This window comes from Anser anser (genome assembly GCF_964211835.1).
Source record: "Anser anser genome assembly, chromosome: 15".
Classification (NCBI taxonomy): Eukaryota; Metazoa; Chordata; class Aves; order Anseriformes; family Anatidae; genus Anser; species Anser anser.
Genome location: NC_139736.1, coordinates 2,899,701 through 2,918,949, shown reverse-complemented (window position 1 = coordinate 2,918,949; position 19,249 = coordinate 2,899,701). Strand labels below are relative to the sequence as shown.

General features: G+C 56.4%; 2 protein-coding genes across 5 annotated transcripts; one reads left to right on the top strand and one right to left on the bottom strand.

The window, feature by feature from the left end:
• Positions 1–352: 352 nt before the first annotated feature.
• Positions 353–11,716, bottom strand: TOP3A (DNA topoisomerase III alpha). Of its 4 annotated transcripts, none has more exons than XM_083799408.1 (20): positions 11,617–11,716; positions 10,860–11,108; positions 9,700–9,759; positions 9,252–9,325; positions 8,869–8,944; positions 8,220–8,328; positions 7,776–7,919; positions 7,055–7,225; positions 6,729–6,829; positions 6,525–6,599; positions 6,322–6,404; positions 5,998–6,205; positions 5,640–5,825; positions 5,043–5,172; positions 4,517–4,630; positions 4,271–4,436; positions 3,718–3,861; positions 3,351–3,473; positions 2,326–3,059; positions 353–1,250 (listed from the first exon to the last, which is right to left on the bottom strand). In XM_083799408.1, the coding sequence occupies exons 2-20, from the start codon at positions 11,043–11,045 to the stop codon at positions 1,072–1,074; spliced, it is 3,063 nt and encodes a 1,020-aa protein (XP_083655534.1). In that variant the 5' UTR covers positions 11,046–11,108; positions 11,617–11,716; the 3' UTR covers positions 353–1,071. The 4 variants fall into 4 exon arrangements, with proteins under 4 accessions (XP_083655534.1, XP_083655533.1, XP_083655536.1 ...); XM_083799407.1 differs by having other exon boundaries at positions 10,860–11,111; positions 11,617–11,715; XM_083799410.1 differs by lacking the exons at positions 10,860–11,108; positions 11,617–11,716 and adding an exon at positions 10,168–10,847.
• A 155-nt stretch (positions 11,717–11,871) lies between these two features.
• SMCR8 (SMCR8-C9orf72 complex subunit) lies at positions 11,872–18,957 on the top strand. The gene is made up of 2 exons (XM_083799415.1): positions 11,872–14,533; positions 16,530–18,957. Exons 1-2 carry the CDS (start codon positions 12,162–12,164, stop codon positions 16,981–16,983), a joined length of 2,826 nt encoding a protein of 941 aa, XP_083655541.1. The 5' UTR covers positions 11,872–12,161; the 3' UTR covers positions 16,984–18,957.
• The last annotated feature ends 292 nt before the right edge of the window (positions 18,958–19,249 follow it).

Below are 19,249 nucleotides of genomic sequence, written 5' to 3'. Positions count from 1 at the left end.
CTTTGAAGTAAAGAAAGCCCAAACAGAGGGAGGAGGCAGGCGGGCTTTCTCAGGGAGCTCAGACTAAACTAAGCGCAGGAAAAAAGGAGCTCCCTCCAGCTTCAGCCCGTTGTCTCTCTTTCCCCGGACAGCAGCGCTACAACAGATGCAGCTAGGGAGGTAAAACTGCTTGCCCTACCCCGCTGCAGCTCCCTGATTAAAAAAAAAAAAAGCTGCAGGGAGTTTCTGCCAAGAAAGCTGCTGCATTGTTCCACTGAGTGAATGGAAAGAACAAGACTTGGGTGGATGCTTTTACAGGAACAGCGTAACTAGTGTAAGCTGGAAGGAACAGTAAGTTGCCACCGTATCAAACTTTAAAAATTAAATAATCTTTTAATACAAAGTTATTACCGTAACAAAAATTAACTTCCATTAGCTAGCAGCATCGCACTGCCACGCCTCGAGGTTTGAGGAAGGATGCAGCTTCCAATTCAGGAGCAGCCTCAAGCAAAGGCTCTCCCTGAGCACTGCAGCTGAGCTTCCCCTTCAGGGCGGGCACCGGCTCCATCATCTCTGCACCTGGCAATCCTTCACAGACGGACAGCCAAGGTAGGAGGCGTACGGGGCTGTGACAAAACGAGGGGAAGGGTGCTCAGGGAGCTCCCACCCTGAAGGGCAACTGAAAATAAAATTCCACACTGTGGAAAACTGGGAACTGAGGAGAGTTGAGCAGCCCTGGGGCTCGTCCCAGTGGCTCCGACCCAGCTCCTCGTGCAGGAACGCCGGGTAGATGTGACCACTGCCGCGGCAGGGGCTGCCGGTGGACGAGACCCACTGCGGTTTTCTCTGCAGACTCGCAGTTTCCAAACGCTTTTGCGTCTTCCAGTCGGCTCAGCGGAAGAGCAGCCGAAAACCAAAGGGTAACACAAGCGGTGGAGCCGCTTCTCGGAGCTGGCTGAACCCTTGCTGCCCGGGCCCACTGAGCGGTGAGGGTATCCCCGGCAGGAGCAGGCTGCCACCAGCCCCTCCAGAAAGCACTCGCAGGCTCCTTTCCGTAGCAGCTCCCAGCCCCTCAGGGGATGCCAGCCAGGCTCAGTGGCTGTGAGGACAAGTTTTCTTCGTGTGGCCAGGCTGGTGGCAAATGCTACAGGTCCGTGGTTTCTTGGCCGTGCCTCCTGAGGAGAGGTTGCTTGGTCTCTTCGTTTTACTTCCCAGCTCCCTCGAGTGCCCGCTGCTCCCAAAGTGGTTCCACGAAGCATCTCCAAAAGCCCCTACAAAGGAACGACTTGGATTTAAACACCTCTGAAAATATACAGAGGTGAAAAACAGGCGATAGGTTCAAAATGGCAGGAGATCAAGGCTTTTACTAGCCCAGCCACTCAAATTAGTCCTGAAACTGCGCTTGCTTCAGATTTGTCTGAGCATTTGCATGTTATCCCTTTGTCCTGCAGCATTAGAGAAATGTGTGAACAGAACAGGGGAAACTGAGCTTTCTGGTTGCGTTCTCTGGGCTACAGCCAAAGCAGAAACAACAAAACATGCCAGAATAAGACTTGGTTTTGAAGTAGCTCTGAAAATTTGGTTCTGCCCCTCCAGAGCCAAATGTCTAAGGAGGAGGCCAGCGTTGAGGGGCGCTCTCACACCGCGCCTCCACCTCTGTACTTTGCTTACAGTCCCCTTTGTGTCAATGCTTTTTCTGTCTTTCACATCCTTTTTTTTCCCTTTGTGATTTTTGTTTTTTAGTGGGTATTTGCTTTCAGCACCTCTCCCCTGCAGCCACGCTCAGCGTCAAAGCTTCGGCCAGGCTTGGCCTTTCACTGCGCCCCTAACCTAGGGCAGAGGAAGCCACCACAGCTTCCCTGACGTGACAGAACGGGGCTTAAGATCGCCAAACGCGGTGCCACTGCTTCAACTCTGTATCAAGTCAAGAACAGCTGTCCCAAAACCAAACGCTAAGCTCTGGGACGGACAAATTCTGTCCCAGACAGACTGTTGGGAAGCCTGCTGGGCTTCATCCAGGGACACACGGACAGGCAGACGCGCAAGCTTACTGCATGTAGAAGCAAAGCATCCTGTTGCTGCTGAGAGCTCAGTGGATCTGTGTTACGAGGACGCATCCTGCTGGCATTCGCACAAAGGTAAGCCTGACTCGGTTGTTACAAGCAACATTTAAAGCGCTGCAACGCTGCTGACAGACGTCCCAAGACAAACCTGAAGCCTGCCAAATGTAAGAGTTCCTACAAAAGCTGTGCAGTGACAGCATTATGGATGTACGAGCAACGTCTGCTCGGTTTAGCTTTAAGAACAGCCTCCAAGCCTTGTCTCTCACCCCAGGCCCGGCCTTACCTGGTGCTGCGTTTTCATCAGCCCACTGGAAGAAGCCGCACTGCTGCTCTCTGGGTTTTGAGCACGTGTGGAACTGCCGCCCCTTGTTAGGGCCGTCCTTTTGGACGGTGCGCGTGACAGCTGGCTGCTCGCAGTTGCAGACGGTGCCACCTCCTGAGCCGGAGTTGTTGCTTCCAAAGAGCTCTGGGCCTCTCCCTCCTCCTCCTGGTCTCTGAAAGCCTGCTCGGCCCCTTCCCCCAAAGGGCTGGGGCGGTGCAGAGCCCCACGGGGCTGCGGTGCTCCTGTCCTCTGACTGCTCGTTAGCCCAGAGGAAAAAATTGCAGGTATTGGCGTTGCATTTGTAAAACTGCCTGCCTTGATTGGGACCCTCTTTGCGCACAGTTAACAGCGTGGCTTCGTTCCCGCAGTTGCACACCACTGCGTTGTTCCCGTTGTCTGGAGCAGCTGCGGGAGCAGGCCTGTGTGCTCTCGGTGTACTCAAGGAGAGGAGATGTCCCGCCGCCGGGTTCGTGGTCCCCCTTGCCTGCCTGCTGTCGCTGCTTGCCCTGCTGAAGGAGTTGTTGGCCTGCAAGTGGTTAGCTTGCTGGCTGGCTGACCGCGCAGGCTGCGACGACCTGTGTAAGTACTTCAGGTCCAAGAGCTCTCTCAGCATCTCATCGCAGCCGCCGATGCAGCCAACAAACTCCAGGGGCATCATGGGTGGAACGCTGCCTCTCTTGAACTTAAACTTCAGTCTAAAAGGAAAGGAAGAATACAAACCCATCAGTTCATACAGCTTCTCATCAACAGACCTCGATTTGGACTTGTGGTTTTTTTTTTTTTTTTAGTTCTGCTGTACTGATGCTGTCTACTTCTTTCCCTCCACCTTCTTTCCATCCCCAACCCACAGGAGTGCTGCTCCCGCTTTCCAAGATTGGAACAGAAAATGGTTGCCCAGCCTAGCCCGCGGAAGTCTCTGGCCCTGGTGACAAACCCGTAACGTCTGAGGGGTTACATCTCATGAAGGGATACCTGGTGCGACCTACCTGTGAACAGGATGGGGTCTACACTCAGCACAGATGCTCTCGTCCTTGGCCACGTCCAGCACAAAATCGGGAAACCAGACTGCAGTTTTACAAGCTGGATAGCCCGTGCAGCTGAGATAGAACCTGCCGTGGGACAAAGGCAGCAAATGAAGAAGAGGTAATGTCAAGACAGGCAGTGATATGTTCTTCTCTCTTCTCAGCTCTCAGAAGCTGTCCAAACAACGTTTGGTTTTAACTTGAGGAAGAGGTTCAGCTGAGTCCACGCGGCTTACGTAGCTGGTGGAGTTCCCGCATGCTGCAGAGGGAAGGTAAATGAACACTCAGAAAGCAGCCTTGTGTGTCTGAAATGATAGAGAAGGTCACCAACCCGCCGTTCCTCTTGGTCTTCAGGACCATGTCGTTGTTGCACTGTGGGCATTTCCGAATGGGAACTGGCATTGCTGGGTAGACTTCCTCTTGCTCAGCAATTTCTGTGGCTTCTCCAAAATACTGAGCCAGGGCCTGGTCCAGCCTGTAGGGAAACAAGCAGAGCGTCCTGTCTCCTCTGCAAAAAGCAGTCAGGCAGTGAATTACGGCCTGCTGCCCTCTGCAAGGCCCCTCTGAGCTTCTCCCTGAGCATGATGATTCAGCGCCGTGCCTCTAGATGTGGGTGTGCCACGGAAGAGGTCAGTGCACTCTGACATCTCCTCCAGCCAGCTCTGTGTTTAACGTGAAGAGTTTAAACCACGGTGAGCAGCTGGCAGCAGCCCATGACAGCGCGCCACACTGAGCTGCCCCATCCCACGCAGATGCCTGCGTGCACTGGGCAGAGCTCCGAGAAGACAATGTGACAGGACCCCACTCCAGGCTGAGCCGCAGATGACAAGCCAGCACCTCTCAGAACGGCAAAGCAAGCGGAAGAGGGTGAAGATAAAACTCACTTGTTGGCTCTGGCCACGGCCTCAACGAAGACTTGTTTGTACTTTTGGACCTGCTGCTGCAGCACTACAGATTTGTCTTTCTTCCCCTCACAGATCAGTTTCAGATCAGCCTCCAGCTCAGCTCGAAGGTCGGGCTTGGACATCTCGTAGCCCATGGAATCATAGCCTGAGGAGCACATTGCAGGGTAAGTGAAAGAAATAAATAAATAAGGAACCTGCCCTCCTCCTGACAAGCGCTGCCCGTACCTTCAACCAGCCCCATGCCCAGGTGGCCCGGGAGGAATCTCTGATCTGCTGTGAGGCCCACGTACATCCGTGTCTTGATTGTCTCAATGTGCTCTGCGTGAGTGGCATCAGTCCCTGAAAGCAGACAGGTTGTTAGTCAGATCAGGTGCCGAGAAGAGACTTCCCCTGTGCCTGCTGCAGAGCGCAAGATGCTGAAGGGAGAGGGGGACAGAACGTATAGCCAGAAGCAGCACTGGCCTCACATTCTGTTGGCACTGAGGCCACCAAGGTGCAAACATGCCCTTGACCCTAACCTGCACATCCCCCTCGGTATTGGAGACGCTCTGCAGACTCCTTAGGATCCCTGGAATTTGCCCACAGGTCTCTACTACCCCTGTGTTCTATATATATTTAAGTAACTTCTTATCTGAAGTGACACGTAGAGAATTCCCTGCTCTGAGGCTGGGACAGAACTGGTACCAGGTAAGCTGAGAAGCTTATGAACAAAGCTCTGCCACGAGCGAAAGGCCACGCTGCCGATACTGACCAATGCCATGTTTCTCCATGAGTGCAATGAGATCCGCTTCTGAGAGGAGCAATGGAGGGCTGGTTTCCCCATCCACCATCTCCACTGTAGTGGGCTGAAAGCGAGACCCTTTCTGATACAGTGGGATAACCTGAAGGGAAGGAGAATCTCTTTGAAACTGCCTTGCTGGACCATTCACTGAAGAGACAAAATGTCGTGCTAACTGCAGGCCAGTGCAGTAACACAACAGCACCCTGTTCTGGAGGAGATCAAGGCTCGGGGTGCTCAGGATTTGCCAGTAACGAGCTGCCAGAGAGACCACGGAACGGCAATTGCAGCTCCTCTGGGTGAGTAATCTTCCCAAGGTGGAAGCAGCCCTGTACGGTCTCTGCAGTGTCAGAAGGGGGAGAATCTAGCCAAGACTGGCACAGTAACGTGGCACGGGTCTTCAGCAGAGATGGCTCTAAGTGAAACAGCCACTGGGGCTGGAATTGTCCCAGGATGTTCTGTACAGGGGCCTGAAGCTGGCTGGGAAGTTCTCACATCAGTACAACCCACGTCCAGTTTTAAACTGCAGGTACTCTAGCCTCTCCCACCTATGATTTTCAAGGGCGTTACCTTGTCACTCCACTTCTCATAAGGATAGACTTCCAGATAATTTCGGGCCAGGATCATTAGTCCTTGAGCAACGAATCGCTCATTAGCGATGTCAATCTCCACAGTTGTTTCCTGTCCCTTGGCGTCTTGAGAGCAGCAAGCCAGAAAATGGCGCACGATGAATTCATACAGTCTCTGCTCGTTGCCCTAATATCAAAGAGAAAATGAGGGTCAGGCTCTCCTCCAGTGTTAGCAAGGTGTCAAGAAATATTAATGAGATCTCAGGTGAGGATACTGCACTAATGACCGTACTGTTAAGAGCTCCATCTTTATTCTCCAAGCAGTACCAACCAGCCAGTTATACCTTTATGAAACTCACCTGCAGGTTAGCAGTGTATTTGGTGGGGTGAATGGGTGGGTGAGCCTGATCTGTTTTGGTTCCGCTCCGAGGGGTTGGCCCACCCTGATCCAAAATCCTCTGCGCAAACGCCCCCCAGTTTGGGTCCTGTGTTTGCTGTTGCACTAAGGCGGAGAGGTTCAGCTCCTTGGGGAAAATGTTGGTCTCTGTTCGGGGATAGCTGATAAGCCTTAAGAAAGACAGAAGAACACGTTAAGAGGTGCTCCAGGATGCTTCCCATTTTGGTCTAAAGGTCATCTATTTTTAAAATAATTAAGTTTACCAAGACAAATCTTGCTTTCTTACCCTTGAGTATAGAGTTTTTCTGCTATTCTCATGGTTTCCTTTGCATTTATTTTCAGTTTGCGGGAAGCCAATTTCTCAAGTTCCTGTGTTGGGAGGAGCCAGGAAAAAAAAAAACACGTATTTGTGCATAATTCTGAGTGGTGAGTAAAACATCTGCTCAAAGCTTCTTTCACATCAGCCTTTTCAGCACAGTTCAAACATACCACGGTGTCCAGGGGCAGGGGCCTCCATTTGCTCTTTGGCTTGCTCCCAACTTCAACAACAGTCGCTACAGGGTCCTAAATGCAGAATAAGCAAAATCTCCTTGAAGAGTTCACACAGGCTGTTCTTTAAACATCTTGAGCAAGAAGGATGTGGGAAACGTTTAGCTGGTGCTAGATCACACGACTGTTTGCAAGCTTTCCTACCTCCATACACATGTGGTAAAGGACCAGGCACGCTGTGTGATTAAAGAGCCGGTTCCTCTTCCAGTTGAAGACCACATTGCCGTCTTCGTGTTCATGTGTCACTGTTTTGAAAACCAGATCAGAGTGATAGAGTAGTAACGTAGCTAAAAGACAGGGGCAAAAGGGCAACGCTACTGGTAAACCTTCATAGTTCTGCGTAATGATCATGGCAAAGGAAGAGGGAATCACCTCTGCAGCAATCGTTTGTTGGTTGCCTGACACTTTTCCTTCTCAAAGACATTAAACCCTTTAAGACAGGGTTCAGTTCTCATTTTCCTCCAGCATACCTTTGATTTTATAGAAGGCTTCAGGAACAAAGGCCTGGATGGCTTTAAAGCGTTCCACTACAAACCCCAGGGTTGGGAACTGGCAACTACCATAGCTGATCAGCTGGTCTGCTAAAATATCAGGGAAGATCTTCCGGAGCCTCAGCGTCTGGAATCTGGTGAAAGCAGCGCCTGAGAAAACAAAACGGACACTAGAACTGAATATAACATTGGAGGGTAATTGCAACGCTGCAGAGGGCTCTTTTAATAGTCTGAGTATTAATTTTACCCCAATTTTAATATTAAAAGTTGCAGAAGCCTTTTGGTGCTACATGAGCTATTAACGTAGCGTTTGCTTCAAATCGTATTTGTTGTTTACAGTGAAACAGGAGATGTCTTTTAGTTGTTTCTGATCTAACAATCAGAACTACAGAGGGCATTTTTGTCTTGTGCCGGAGGTACAGTAACAGATGATTTTTAAGTACCCCTTGCCGTGTTTTAACATTGTGAATTCCATGTGGCTCAATGAGAAGCAAGGTAGAGGCTGATAGCCAGCTATCTAATTTTTACAGCAACCTAAGAGTTCAAGAGCGTAGAGAAAATAAACTTTACATTGATGACAGAGCCAGAGCTGACCGTCCCCTGCCTACCTACCCTGCCCTTGCTCATGTGCTTTTACAGAGGTGTAAGCAGCAGCTCAGGCCTAGCAGTCAGCTCTCATCCCCAAAGCACGTTTACGTACCTATCCTGAGGTCCAGCTCCTGCCTGACATCAACAGCATCACTAGTTTTTTGATCCGGTTGGGTGAGATTCTCACAGGCGGTTCTGACAGCATGAAGCGTAATCTCTGAAAAGCGGGCTCGGAAAACCTGGAGGTTTGGCTTTACTATAAGACAAAAAAATAAATCAAAGTGACACAAACACCAATGGAAAGGATAAGCTAATAAACAGCTGTCTTAAAAAGAGCATGCTGTCAACCTATTCCGTGTCTTTCCAAGGGAGAAACGTATTTCTCGTGTAGCAAAGCCAAATATCTATCAGAATTACAGCCAGTGGATTTGACCTGCACACAGCAAGGCTGATCATTGAGTAAGAATGACATCTCTGGTACTAGATCCGAGCAGTGATACCTGTTAAATCAGCATTTTAATGGAAAGCAGAGTGGTGCAACAGATGCTCTACACACCAGCTTTGCAAACATGAATGATCTCAAAGCCGATGTTCTCTCCTTCTCGGTCACAGTCAGTCCAGATCACCAGAGCTTGGCACTGCTGGACTTCTCGTTCGAGGGTTCTCTGAGACCAGAAAACAAGACAGAATGAGAGGCGCCAGGCCGCTGGCTTTGTCATTTCATTTCAGAATGACTCACTAAGTGAACACGGAATGCAACATGTATCCATAGAGATGGATTGGTGCAATAACATTTTGTAATGGTCTCTCTCATGAGATTAGGCGGCTTTCAAAAGAAACGACTCATTTATTTATATCTAATTCTTTGTTAAAACAAAAAAACAAAACACAGCTTGGATTGGATTGTACCATGGTCTGTTTTCTGAAAACGACATTTTTTGTAAAATTGAGTTGCAATTACCAATGCCACCTTGTTGGAAAGAGCATTTCTACTCTTTACAAAGTAGCCGTTCGTTTTCTGCTCTGATTTTACACTAGCAGGAGACTTCCACGGTACAGAAGAACAACACAGCAGTCCTAGAAAATCCAGGAGGAATTTGCCAAACTCCAGAAACTTTTCAGTTAAGGACAAAGGTACAATCCTCCCTCTGTCTGAGACAGTATCTGATCTTTGAGTTTCAAGGAAACTGTTAACAAGAACATACCTTAATATCCACGTAATTTTCGGGACAATATTTCTCTATTTCAGCATCAAAAAGAGCTAGAGGGTTGCAGCTATGCCTGGCAAACAGAGGATAAACAGCACGTAAGAAACTAAAACATATTGTGAGACATTAACTGGTGCTCTCACGTGAGGAAATGCTGTTCAGGTACTGGAATTAATGTATTATACTATGGGCCTTAACTTAGGAATCTGTGTGAAATGCCAAGTTTACTCAAAAGCAGCAGAACCAAAATGCAGTCAGAGACGAGCGGAAATCTGGAAGGCAGCCCTAAACGTGCAGCTTCTCTTATTTCACGCACAGAGAACAAAAGGGAGGGAAGTTGGATAGAACACCTCACTTCCCTGGATAAGTTAAGTACAAACCATTTGCGAAAGGGCAGCTTGAAATCGTGAGCCAGCAAGTGTCCCGAGACGGATGTCATCACCATGGTGACGGTCTGCAAGAGACGGGGCAAGGTAATTAGTGCCCATCGTTTGCTGGAAGCTCCCCAGAGCCCTGCGACCTGACACGGTTCTCACAGCCCGATACCTCCCTCCTGCTTCTTCTAACAGGCTCCTTCCCCCACAGGCATCTAAAGCTACCTCCTTGTCTTCTTTTTTTTTTTTGTAGGAAGCTCCCAATTCTAAATCCCACTTTTGACAGGTGGGAAAAACAGAAGGATGGAAAGTTGAAAGAAAGCCAAGAAAAGAAAATCTGACTTCTTGTTTTTGCCAAAACTGGATGAGCGTTTCATAACTTCAGACTTTTTTTTTTCTATAATTAGCATTTTGCACTTCTCTAATCCAGCAGCGGAATGAAAGAGAGCTCTACCTGGCCAAACATCTGGTAGTCGTATTCGTAGATCTTGTTGAACTTGGAAAGCCCCTCTCTCTGGAAGGAAAAGGAAAGTCGCTAAGTTTCTGGCTCCTAACAGAAGCCAAACAAACCCGTTCCATCTCGCTTTATCTTCTCTTTTACGGCAGGGCACAGGAATACGGGGCAGGTGACAATCGGGTACTGCAGCTAAAACACCGAGGCAAGGGAGGTTGGATGGAAGTTGCCCCTTTCATTTAGAGCCGTGGGAATGGCGTTCCCACTGTACCAGTATTTTAAAACACACCCGGAGGCGGTGCCAGGCTTATCACTGGTACGGAGCAGATGTGGGTTGACCAGTTATTGTCCCCGCTCCCGACAAACAACCATCCTGCTCCAAAAGATCATCAGTGCCAGCTCTGGGTCCCTTCCACCTAACCGACATTTGCGGAAGTTTCTAGATCGGGTGTTTTAATCTTTTCCTACAGAAGCATGGCAACGTCTTCCTTGACTGAGACTGTCGGGGCTCTGGTTCTCAAGAACATCTTGCAATCAGACCTCAGTTCGGTCTAGAAGCAGCTTCTAGTTCCTTGGCTTGGAAATTCCAAGTAATTATGCAAGCTGTTAAAGGTCACAAAACAAAGCAGCAGCTGACAGAGGGGATCTTTGAACTCCCCTTCTCCAAACCACAGACCATCTTTGCTTCATTATGTGAACTTCAGTACGCCCCTGATACTTGCTGACGCTGCAGAAGCGGCGCTTTCTGACCAGGAACAGATGGTTTCAGCTCCTGAAGGCTTCTACGTACACTGCAAAGCTGGGAACAACACAGGGAACCCCCACTGCTGAGCTCAATGCCTGGAGAAAGCTGCCTGGATGGAGAGCACAGCTGTGGAACTGAATCCCAGCAGGGCTTCAGGATCTGAAGGAAAATGGGTCCAAGACTCCCAGATCCATCTGGGCAAGTGGTGCTTGTCCACAAAAGAAAGAGTTCTCGTACCCTCGTGTGGACAGAAAGGGCCACAGACCCAATGTCAAGCTTTGCATAAGACACACAAAAGAGACCAGGAGCTGCACAGCCACTGAGCGGGGGCTCTGCTGAGCTGACTGCCTGTAGCCGGCTCCGCCGGACCTGTGGGCACACGAGGAAGAGGCAAGGAGACGCAGCGTGTTCCTACCCGCCGCATCCTGCTGTTGGAGAGCAGATCTGCGATTCCCCGGGCGGCATCGTTCTTCTCAGCCACGCACAGGACCTTCCGGATCCTCTGCAGGGCCGCATCCTCCGCCGCCCGCGAGAAGAAGCGCCAGGGCTGGGGCAGCATCCTGACCCCCCGGCTAACAAAAAGCCGTGCGGGGAGGCTCATCGCGGGCAGCGGCGACGGGTCCCATGGCACCACGGCATGCGTCCTCGCTGGGGGGGCCAGTCCCTGCTGGGGAGACGGCCTGCGTTAGGAACACGAGCACCGCCTGGGTACCACAGAACGGCTCGGGGTGGAAGGGACCTCACAGATCGCCCAGTCCCAAGCCCCTGCCGTGGGCAGGGCCCCCTCACCCAGCCCAGGCTGCCCCCAGCCCCGTCCAGCCTGGCCTCGGGCACTTCTAGGGACGGGAAACCCACGGCTCCTGTGCCAGTGCCCCGCCGCCCTCAGAGCGCAGGATTTCTGTCCCGTACCTACCCGAGATCTCCCCTGCTGTGGTTTAAACCCCCCCATCCCATCCCCCTGCCCCTGACACAGAGCCCCTGACACAGAGCCCCTGACACAGAGCCCCTCCCCAGCCCTCTCCCACCCCCCGGCAGGCCGCTGGGGGCTCCCCCGGCGCCTCCCCGTCCCCAGGCCCAGCACCCCGGCCCCCAGCCCCGTCACGGCCTCCCCCGGCCCCGCTCCGGCCGCTCCCGGTGCCGGGGAAGGGCCCCCGGCCCCCCTCGGGCCTCACCCGCGGCCGGGCCCCCTCAGCCGCAGCCCGCGTTCCCGCTCTCCTCCCGTCGCAAAAAGCGGCGCGCTTTGCCGCAGCGTTACGTCCTGCCGGAAAGCACCGCGGGGGTGGACTACAACTCCGATTGCTTTGCGCTGCGGAGGGGACTACAACCCCCATGGTGCTGCGCGGCGGGGAGGACTACAACGCTCATGGCGCTGCGGGGCGAGAACTACGATTCCCATCGCGCTGCGCGGCGCGGAGAACTACAACCACAATGGCGTCACGAGGCCGGAACTGCGGCTCCCGTGATGCCGCGCGGCGGGGAGGACTACAATCCGAGCAGCGCCGCCAGGCCAGAACTACAACTCCCATGTCACCCCGCGCGCCCCCCCCCCCCTTCCCCGCCCCGGGCCGGTGTGAAGCCCCGGCGAGGCCTACCGGCGGCGGGCGTCATGTGAGCCCAAGATGGCGGCGGGGCCGCGGCGGCCGTGAGGGGGAGCGGGGCCGGGGCTGCCCGGTGCGGCCTCGGCGGCTCCGCGGCTCCGGAGCCCGGGCCCGGCGCTATGATCGGCGCCCCCGACGTGGTGGCGTTGGCGAGGCAGGAGGAGGAGGAGGCGGCGGCGGGGGGGGGAGCCGAGGCGTGGAGGGAGCCGCCGCTGCCCGAGGAGTACTCGGTGCCCCTGGCGCCCTTCGGCGGGCACGGCGCCAGCCCCTGGGCCAGGGCGGGCGGCTCCAAGTTCCTGCGGGACTTCATCCTGGTGGCCGAGTTCTCGGAGCAGGTGGGGCCGCAGCCCCTGCTCACCGTCCCCGATGACGCCAAGGTGCCGGGCAGCTTCGACCTCAACTACTTCTCGCTGCGCATCATGTCGGTGGACTACCAGGCGTCCTTCGTGGGCCACCCGCCCGGCTGCGCCTACCCCAAGCTCAACTTCGTGGAGGACTCCAAGGTGGTGCTGGGGGACTCGAAGGAGGGCGCCTTCGCCTACGTGCACCACCTGACGCTCTACGACCTGGAGGCCCGCGGCTTCGTCAGGCCCTTCTGCATGGCCTACATCTCGGCCGACGAGCACAAGATCATGCAGCAGTTCCAGGAGCTCTCGGCCGAGTTCTCCAAAGCCTCCGAGTGCCTGAAGACAGGCAACAGGAAGGCTTTCGCCAGCGAGCTGGAGAAGAAGCTGAAGGACCTCGATTACACCAGGAGCGTGCTGCACGGCGAGACCGAGATACAGAAGAAAGCCAACGACAAAGGGTACTACACCACCCAAGCCATCGAAAAGGCCAACGAGCTGGCCAGCGTGGAGAAGTCCATCATCGAGCACCAAGACCTGCTGAAGCAGATCCGGTCCTACCCCTACAGGAAGCTGAAGGACTCCGACTTCCACCCCTACGAGCCCGAGTGCGCCCCGGACCAGGCCAGCGTGGGCAGCGATCAGGACCTGGCTGCCTCCGACCTCGCTGAGCCGGGCGAGACGACCCCCTACTCCCACGTGCCCTCCTACACCCCCAAACTCATCAAAGCCAAGTCCGCCAAGTGCTTCGACAAGAAGCTGAAAACGCTGGAGGAGCTCTGCGACATTTATTTTTTCACCCAGACCCTGGATCAGCTGCATCAGATCGAGAGGACGTTCAGGGGCGACGTGTGCTACCTCCTGACAAACCAGATCAGTCGGGCGCTTTTGAAGCAGCAAAGCATAACTAACTTCCTCTTCGAAGACGCGTCTTTTCTAGATGAAAAAGCACCTGAAAAGCACTACCGAGGCTGCCAGGAACTCGGCCAAGACGCCATCGAAAGAAAGTGTTCGGAAGAGTCCCCCGCCCCGAAAGTGGTCGTCAGCCTGGGGTCCTACAAGTCCAGCGTGGAGTGCGTGCCCATCAAGATGGAGCAGGACATCGACGACCCTCCGGAACCCGCGATGACCGAATCCATAACTTTCGAACACCAGGAGAACCTGGACTATCTCGACGCCGACATTAAAGGGAGCATCAGCAGCGGTGAGAGCATTGAGGTCCTTGGAACAGAGAAATCGGCATCGGGGCTGACGAAGTCGGAGAGCCAGGCCAGCCTGCCCATCAGCCCCAGCCCCCAGGCGGGCAGGAGCAAGGTGGGCAGCAGGAGGACCGTCAGCGAGGACAGCATCGAGGTCCTCAGCACCTGCCCCTCCGAGGCGCTCATCCCGGAAGACTTCAAAGCGAGCTACCCAAGTGCCATTAACGAGGAACCTTATGCAGACGATGAGGAGGGAGGCCTTCGCTTCGCCCCCAGGTTAAACCCGGACGACGCCGACGAGCCGGAGGACGGCTCGAACCCGGAAAACCCGGCGCAGGTTGATTCAGCCTGCTGCATCGGCAAGGAGAGCCCCCGCTTCCTCGAGCCTCTGCCCAGCCCGGGCCCCAAGCCGTGCGACGAGGACGGGGTGGTGAGGATCCCCCCGCAGCCCTACCGGCAAGCCGAGCAGGGGCCGTGCGGCGGTTTCGCCGGCTCCCCGCACCCCGACGGCGTGCCGGGAGGGCTCCTTCCCCACGAGCTCGACTCGCGCTACCCGGCGGGCGGCAGGGAGCTCAGCAGGACCAGCCTGGACGAGTGCTCGGACTCCACGAGCTACATCAGCAGCGCCGCCTCCACCTGCTCCGACCGCACGCCGTCGCCCGCTCACCCCCCGTGCCCGGCGAGCGAGAGGCACAAAAAAAAAGCCGGGCAGAACGCCCTGCGGTTCATCAGGCAGTACCCCTTCGCCCACCCCGCCATCTACTCCCTGCTCAGCGGGAGGACCCTGATCGTGCTGGGGGAGGACGAGGCGATAGTGAAGAAGCTCGTGACCGCCCTCTCCATCTTCGTGCCCAGCTGCGGCGTTCGCGCCAAGCCCGTGAAGCACTGGCTCACGGCCCCGCTGCACGTGGTGGATTTCCAGAGGTGGAAGCTGGTCGGGCTCCAGAGGTAAATATCGGGGGTTGGGGGGGGGCAGGGGGTTTCGTGATGTTTTAGGTCTCGGTTTAGCAAAGCAGGGGAAGGAACGCGAGTCCTGCTGATTTCCTGGCTGGCCTGAAAATAAAGCGCTCCTGGGAGGGCTTGTGTGCTCTGCTCCCTCCCCAGCTCCTTCCGAAACTCTTTTTCAGCGTTTCTGGCTGTAGAAAGCCTTTCCAGCTATATTTTTCTGAGGTGGGTGCTTTGGTACGGGGGGCTTTCCTGCGTGCGAACCCAAAGGAGGCGATAGCACGCAGCGACGAGGTCGGTAGGTTCGAAATTGGTTAGGAGCGGGAGGAATAGCTTGTGCCAGAGCAGGCGTCCTGTGGCACCTGTGCTTCTGGTGAAGGACAGAGGTGCAGAGCTCGCTGTGCTGCCGGCCCCTCTTGGAGGGCTGCAGGTATGGAAATACGTCGATGATGTGCTTTAGTGCAGGGGGAAAAAAAAAATGCCTGGGGAGCTCAGCGGGCCGCGGAGTTGGAACTGCAGCTCAGATGCAAGGGAAACTCCTGCTCAGAGCGGCGCTGGAGCAAACATCCCTCCTCCGCCAGCCCGTCCTCGCAGGTGGCTGCAGAGCTGACGCTCACAAGCGGCGGTTGCTCAGCTCCCAGGATCCTGCCCCTTCCTTTGCTGCTGTTAGGACAAGGATTTCTTGCTGTGTGCGCGCGGCCAGGCTGCGTGCCGGCGCTTCGGGTGCGGGTGTGGCAGGGGACGAACGCCCTTTGCCGCCACCACTGTGGCCACGGTGGCTCAGAGGGGCGAGGAGAATGCCCACGGCTCAGAGCCCGGCCACAGCGGCCCCCGACGGAGCGTTTCTGAGTCCAAATCCAGAACCCTGCTTCCTGGGCTGCTCAGCCTGGTGCCTGGCGGTTGTGGCTGCCCGAACCGCCCCGCCTGGGCGCTCGCCTTGGTTTTTGTGCCGGGGAGGAGGCTGACAGCAGCCGGCAGCTGCCCCCTGGCTCTGCTGGCGAGGGCTTTGGAAGCCCCGAGCCTTCGGTGGCCGATGAACGCTCGCGGTTAGGCGCTGTTTTTATAAACAGAAGCGTTTTGAGGAGCTGCCTGTGACGCCTGTCGGTCTTTTAATTAACGTTCCGCAGAGGGGAGGGTGAGCGGTGAGCTTAAGGCAGGTGCTCTCAGCAAACCATTCGCGGGGGGGGGGCTTGGGAAGGAACTCGGGGGGGCCAAATGAATGATCCCGGCGTGGCTGTAGGGGTGCTGCGCCTCTCTGAGCTGCCTGGGCGCCTCTCGCACCAGCACGGGGTGCTCCTGGGCTGCTTCTTGGGGTGCTCCTGGGCTGCTTCTCGGGGTGCTCCTGGGCTGCTTCTCCCAGGGAGATCCGAGCCAGGCGGAGCTGAGGAGCAGAAGAGGTTGCGTGGGCTCGCAATTTGCATTTAAATAACGATAATTTAGGCTTGGTGAGTAATCGTACAAGGTGAGCGTGCCGGGGGTTGGCACCTGGGTGAGAAATGCCCAGGGAATTTTGACGGAGGGCTCCCTGTGCAAAGGGAGGGCAGAGGGGTTGTTCCTCACCCCGGGGCAGCTCCCTCCCCAAGCAGCCGCGTCGGGGGGAAAGCAGAACTTGCGGCAGGGAGGTTCCTGGTTCTCGCCGTCGCATCCAGGAGCTGCCGGATCCGCTTCTGGTCGCCAGAGACATCGCTTCGCTTCCTCCCCGTCCTCGTTTTCGCCTCGGCGGGGGAGGAACCGTCCCGAAGGGCAACATGTGCCTGGAGCGGCGCGCGCAGCGCGGATCGGTGCCTGGGGGGGGTCCGGGAGGTTGGGGTTTCCTCGGGGTCCGGCAGACTGGGGAGGCCGTTCGGCCGTCCTCGATCCACGCCGGGCTTTGTGAACTCGCGGGACACCTCGTGGGTGGTTAAGGCAGGGGGAAAACACGCGTGGCGCGGGCACGGGCGGTCCGCCGCGTGTCCCTGGGGTCTCCTCCGGCCGTGACCTCTCTCTCTTGCCGTTCCAGGACAGCGTCGCCCACGGGGGTGAACGTGCTGCACGCCCTCAGCCGCTACAGCCGCTACGTGAGCATCCTGGACGCCGACAGCAAGACCCTGCGCTGCCCGCTCTACAGAGGCGCCGTGGTGGCCCGGCTGGCCGACCACCGCACCCAGATCAAGCGAGGCAGCACCTACTACATGCACGTCCAAAGCGTCCTCACCCAGCTGTGCTCCAAAGCCTTCCTCTTCGCCTTCTGCCACCACCTGCACCTTCCCGTCGCCAAAAGCGAGCCGGAGGAAGCCGTCGCCAGCCGCAGGGTGAGCTTCCTGAAGCACCACCTGGGCCTCGCCAACGAAGATCTGAAAATTGTGCAGTATTTAGCCGAGCTGCTGAAGCTGCGGTACATTCAGGAACCCGGCCAGGGGGCGAATCCCCTGCTCAGATTTGACTACGTTCCCAGCTTTTTGTACAAGATCTAGCGTCCCGCGGGCCGTCCGCCTGCACGCTCGGGTCCTGGTACCGATCACGCGCGCTTGACGTTGATGCCACCTGCAGTCGCTGTCACCCATCAGGAAGGGGCAAAGAAGCCAGCGTGTCCGCGAGCACCTCTGCTCCCTAGAAACCGGTGTCTGGGGGACCGAGCTGGGGAGGTGTCCTGTCGCCGAGAACGTGGGCGTGCCAGCACACGGAACGCTGGGCGCCCCGTTTCCGAGGGTTAGGAGGGGCGCTGGTAACTTCTGAGGCGTATCGTGGTAGCGTTACGGCGCGGGGAGGGAGGCGGGCTGGCCTGCGAGCAGCACGTGGTGAGGTGCGGCCCCCAGGTAGGCAGCGCCCTGCCGGAGCCCTAAGCGCTCTCGCTCCCTTCTGCGGAGCCGGGCTGGAGATCGGAGGGGAAACACAGAGGCCGGTGAAGGTTTTAACCCAGCAGCGAAGGTTTTAACCCAGCAGCGAAGGTTTTAACCCAGCAGAGCCCGGCGTGAGCGTGGGGTGGCACCGCTGTGCCCGCGGCAGCTCCCCGGCGGGACGGCGGCGGGCGGTTACCCGCGCGAAGCGGTAGCTGGCGGTGTCCCCCTGCGTCTCCTGAGTTTCCTGGCGCTTCCCCAAATCCCTGGGCCTGAGGGGCAGCAGTGAAGGCAGGCCCGCTTCTCTCCGGGAAGCGTCTGGCAGCTTCTCAGCTTTGTTAAAACCTGGGAAAGGGGGCCTTTTGTGGTGGGGGAAACGAGCGGCGCAGTTCAGCTGGAGATACGCTGCGTGACGGTGAGCCCAGCTGGTGAGAGGTCTGGGAGGAAGGGGCTGGGTTCCACGTTGTACCCATACAGGTTTTTGTTTTTTTTTTCCCCTCTTTCTGTTGGGCAGTTGGCCTTGGTGGTAACGCGGGGTCAGCGTCGCAGCGTGCTGCTTCTGGCTGTGCCGATTTATTTTATCGCCGAGCCTTTGCCGCGGCTCACCTACCTCTCGTTCCTGGGTACTTCTGGACAGGGCAGGGCCGCAGCTCTTCCCTTCCAAAGCTCCCGCGTTGCTCTCGGTGCCAGGAAGGCTGTGCCACCGTCGCAGCGATGCTGCTGGGAGGCTGTTCCTGACGGCGCTGGGAGCTTCGCGCCCAGTGCTTCCCTCGGGAGCCCCCCGGGACGTGTCGCTGGCTGCCTGTCCGGGGCCGCAGCCCCTGCCCCGTCCCAGTCCTGCGGTACCAGCCGCCCCCGCGGCACTTCGAAGCAAGAGAAAAAGCTCTGGCTGGGAAAGCAGCCTCGCTTTTATTTCTTTTTTAGCACTCTTCTGATTATGTGTCGAGAGCAGCTGTGGTCTTACAAGATGAGCTGAAGATTGTTTTTTTTGCCTGTTTTTGTTTTGTTTGCCTGTTTTTAAAGCCTCCGTTTACCACGATCGTGCGAGGCAGTGCCGCGCCAGAACGCGACCCTTCCGTGCCTGGGGAAGTTTGTGTGGCCTGGGGTCCGTCAGCACGAGCTCGACCCCACTGCAACTCGCCGGGGGAACTGCTCTGAAAGCCGTGCCCTGAAGGCAGGGAGTTGCCCGGGGTGGGCTCTCCTCCTGCTGCCAGCATCCACGCTTCGGTCCCATGGCCGCCTCTTCCCTGCCTGGCAAGGGCTCTCGGGGAGCTGAGGAGGCACAAACTGGCAGGGCAGGGGGTTTAGTTTAAATATGAGCATTGCTTGCAGGGACTTACGGCGAGGCAGGCGGGGTACTGAGCTCGTGGTGCTCCCCAGGGAGGTTTCCGAGGTCAGGAGGGGCTTGCTGGGGGCATTTCTGGGGCGCGGCGTGGCTTTGCCTTTGCTGAAGGCGAGCGGTGTGCTGTGTGCTCGGAGCCCTTCCCTTCGTGATTCTGCGCCCTCCCGTGCGCTGCTGTCGCGTGTGAACCGGGTCTGCTGGCGGCAAAACTTCCGTGCCCGCGGAGAACGCTTCGTGAAGTGACTCGAGGTGTCCTCGAGTCGATTCGTGTGCGTCTGGACAACTTCCGAACTGGAGGCGAGGCTCCCCCGGGGGAAGGAGCGCCTCAGGTGGCACCGGGACGCCCTCGGCTCCCCGCACCGTGCCCGACCCGCGGCTCTGTTCGTCACGGCGGCTCGTGGTCTGCGCTGGAAGACGTCCCGGTGCTGTTGGGGTTGGAGGAGGAAGGGACGGACTCTTCCTGCTGGCTCACGTGTCTCTTCCTGCAGGCTGACAGCTCAGGCTCGGGGCAGGATGGATGCTCAGGGACGGCTGGTTTCGCGCTCGGCGGTCTGTACCCGG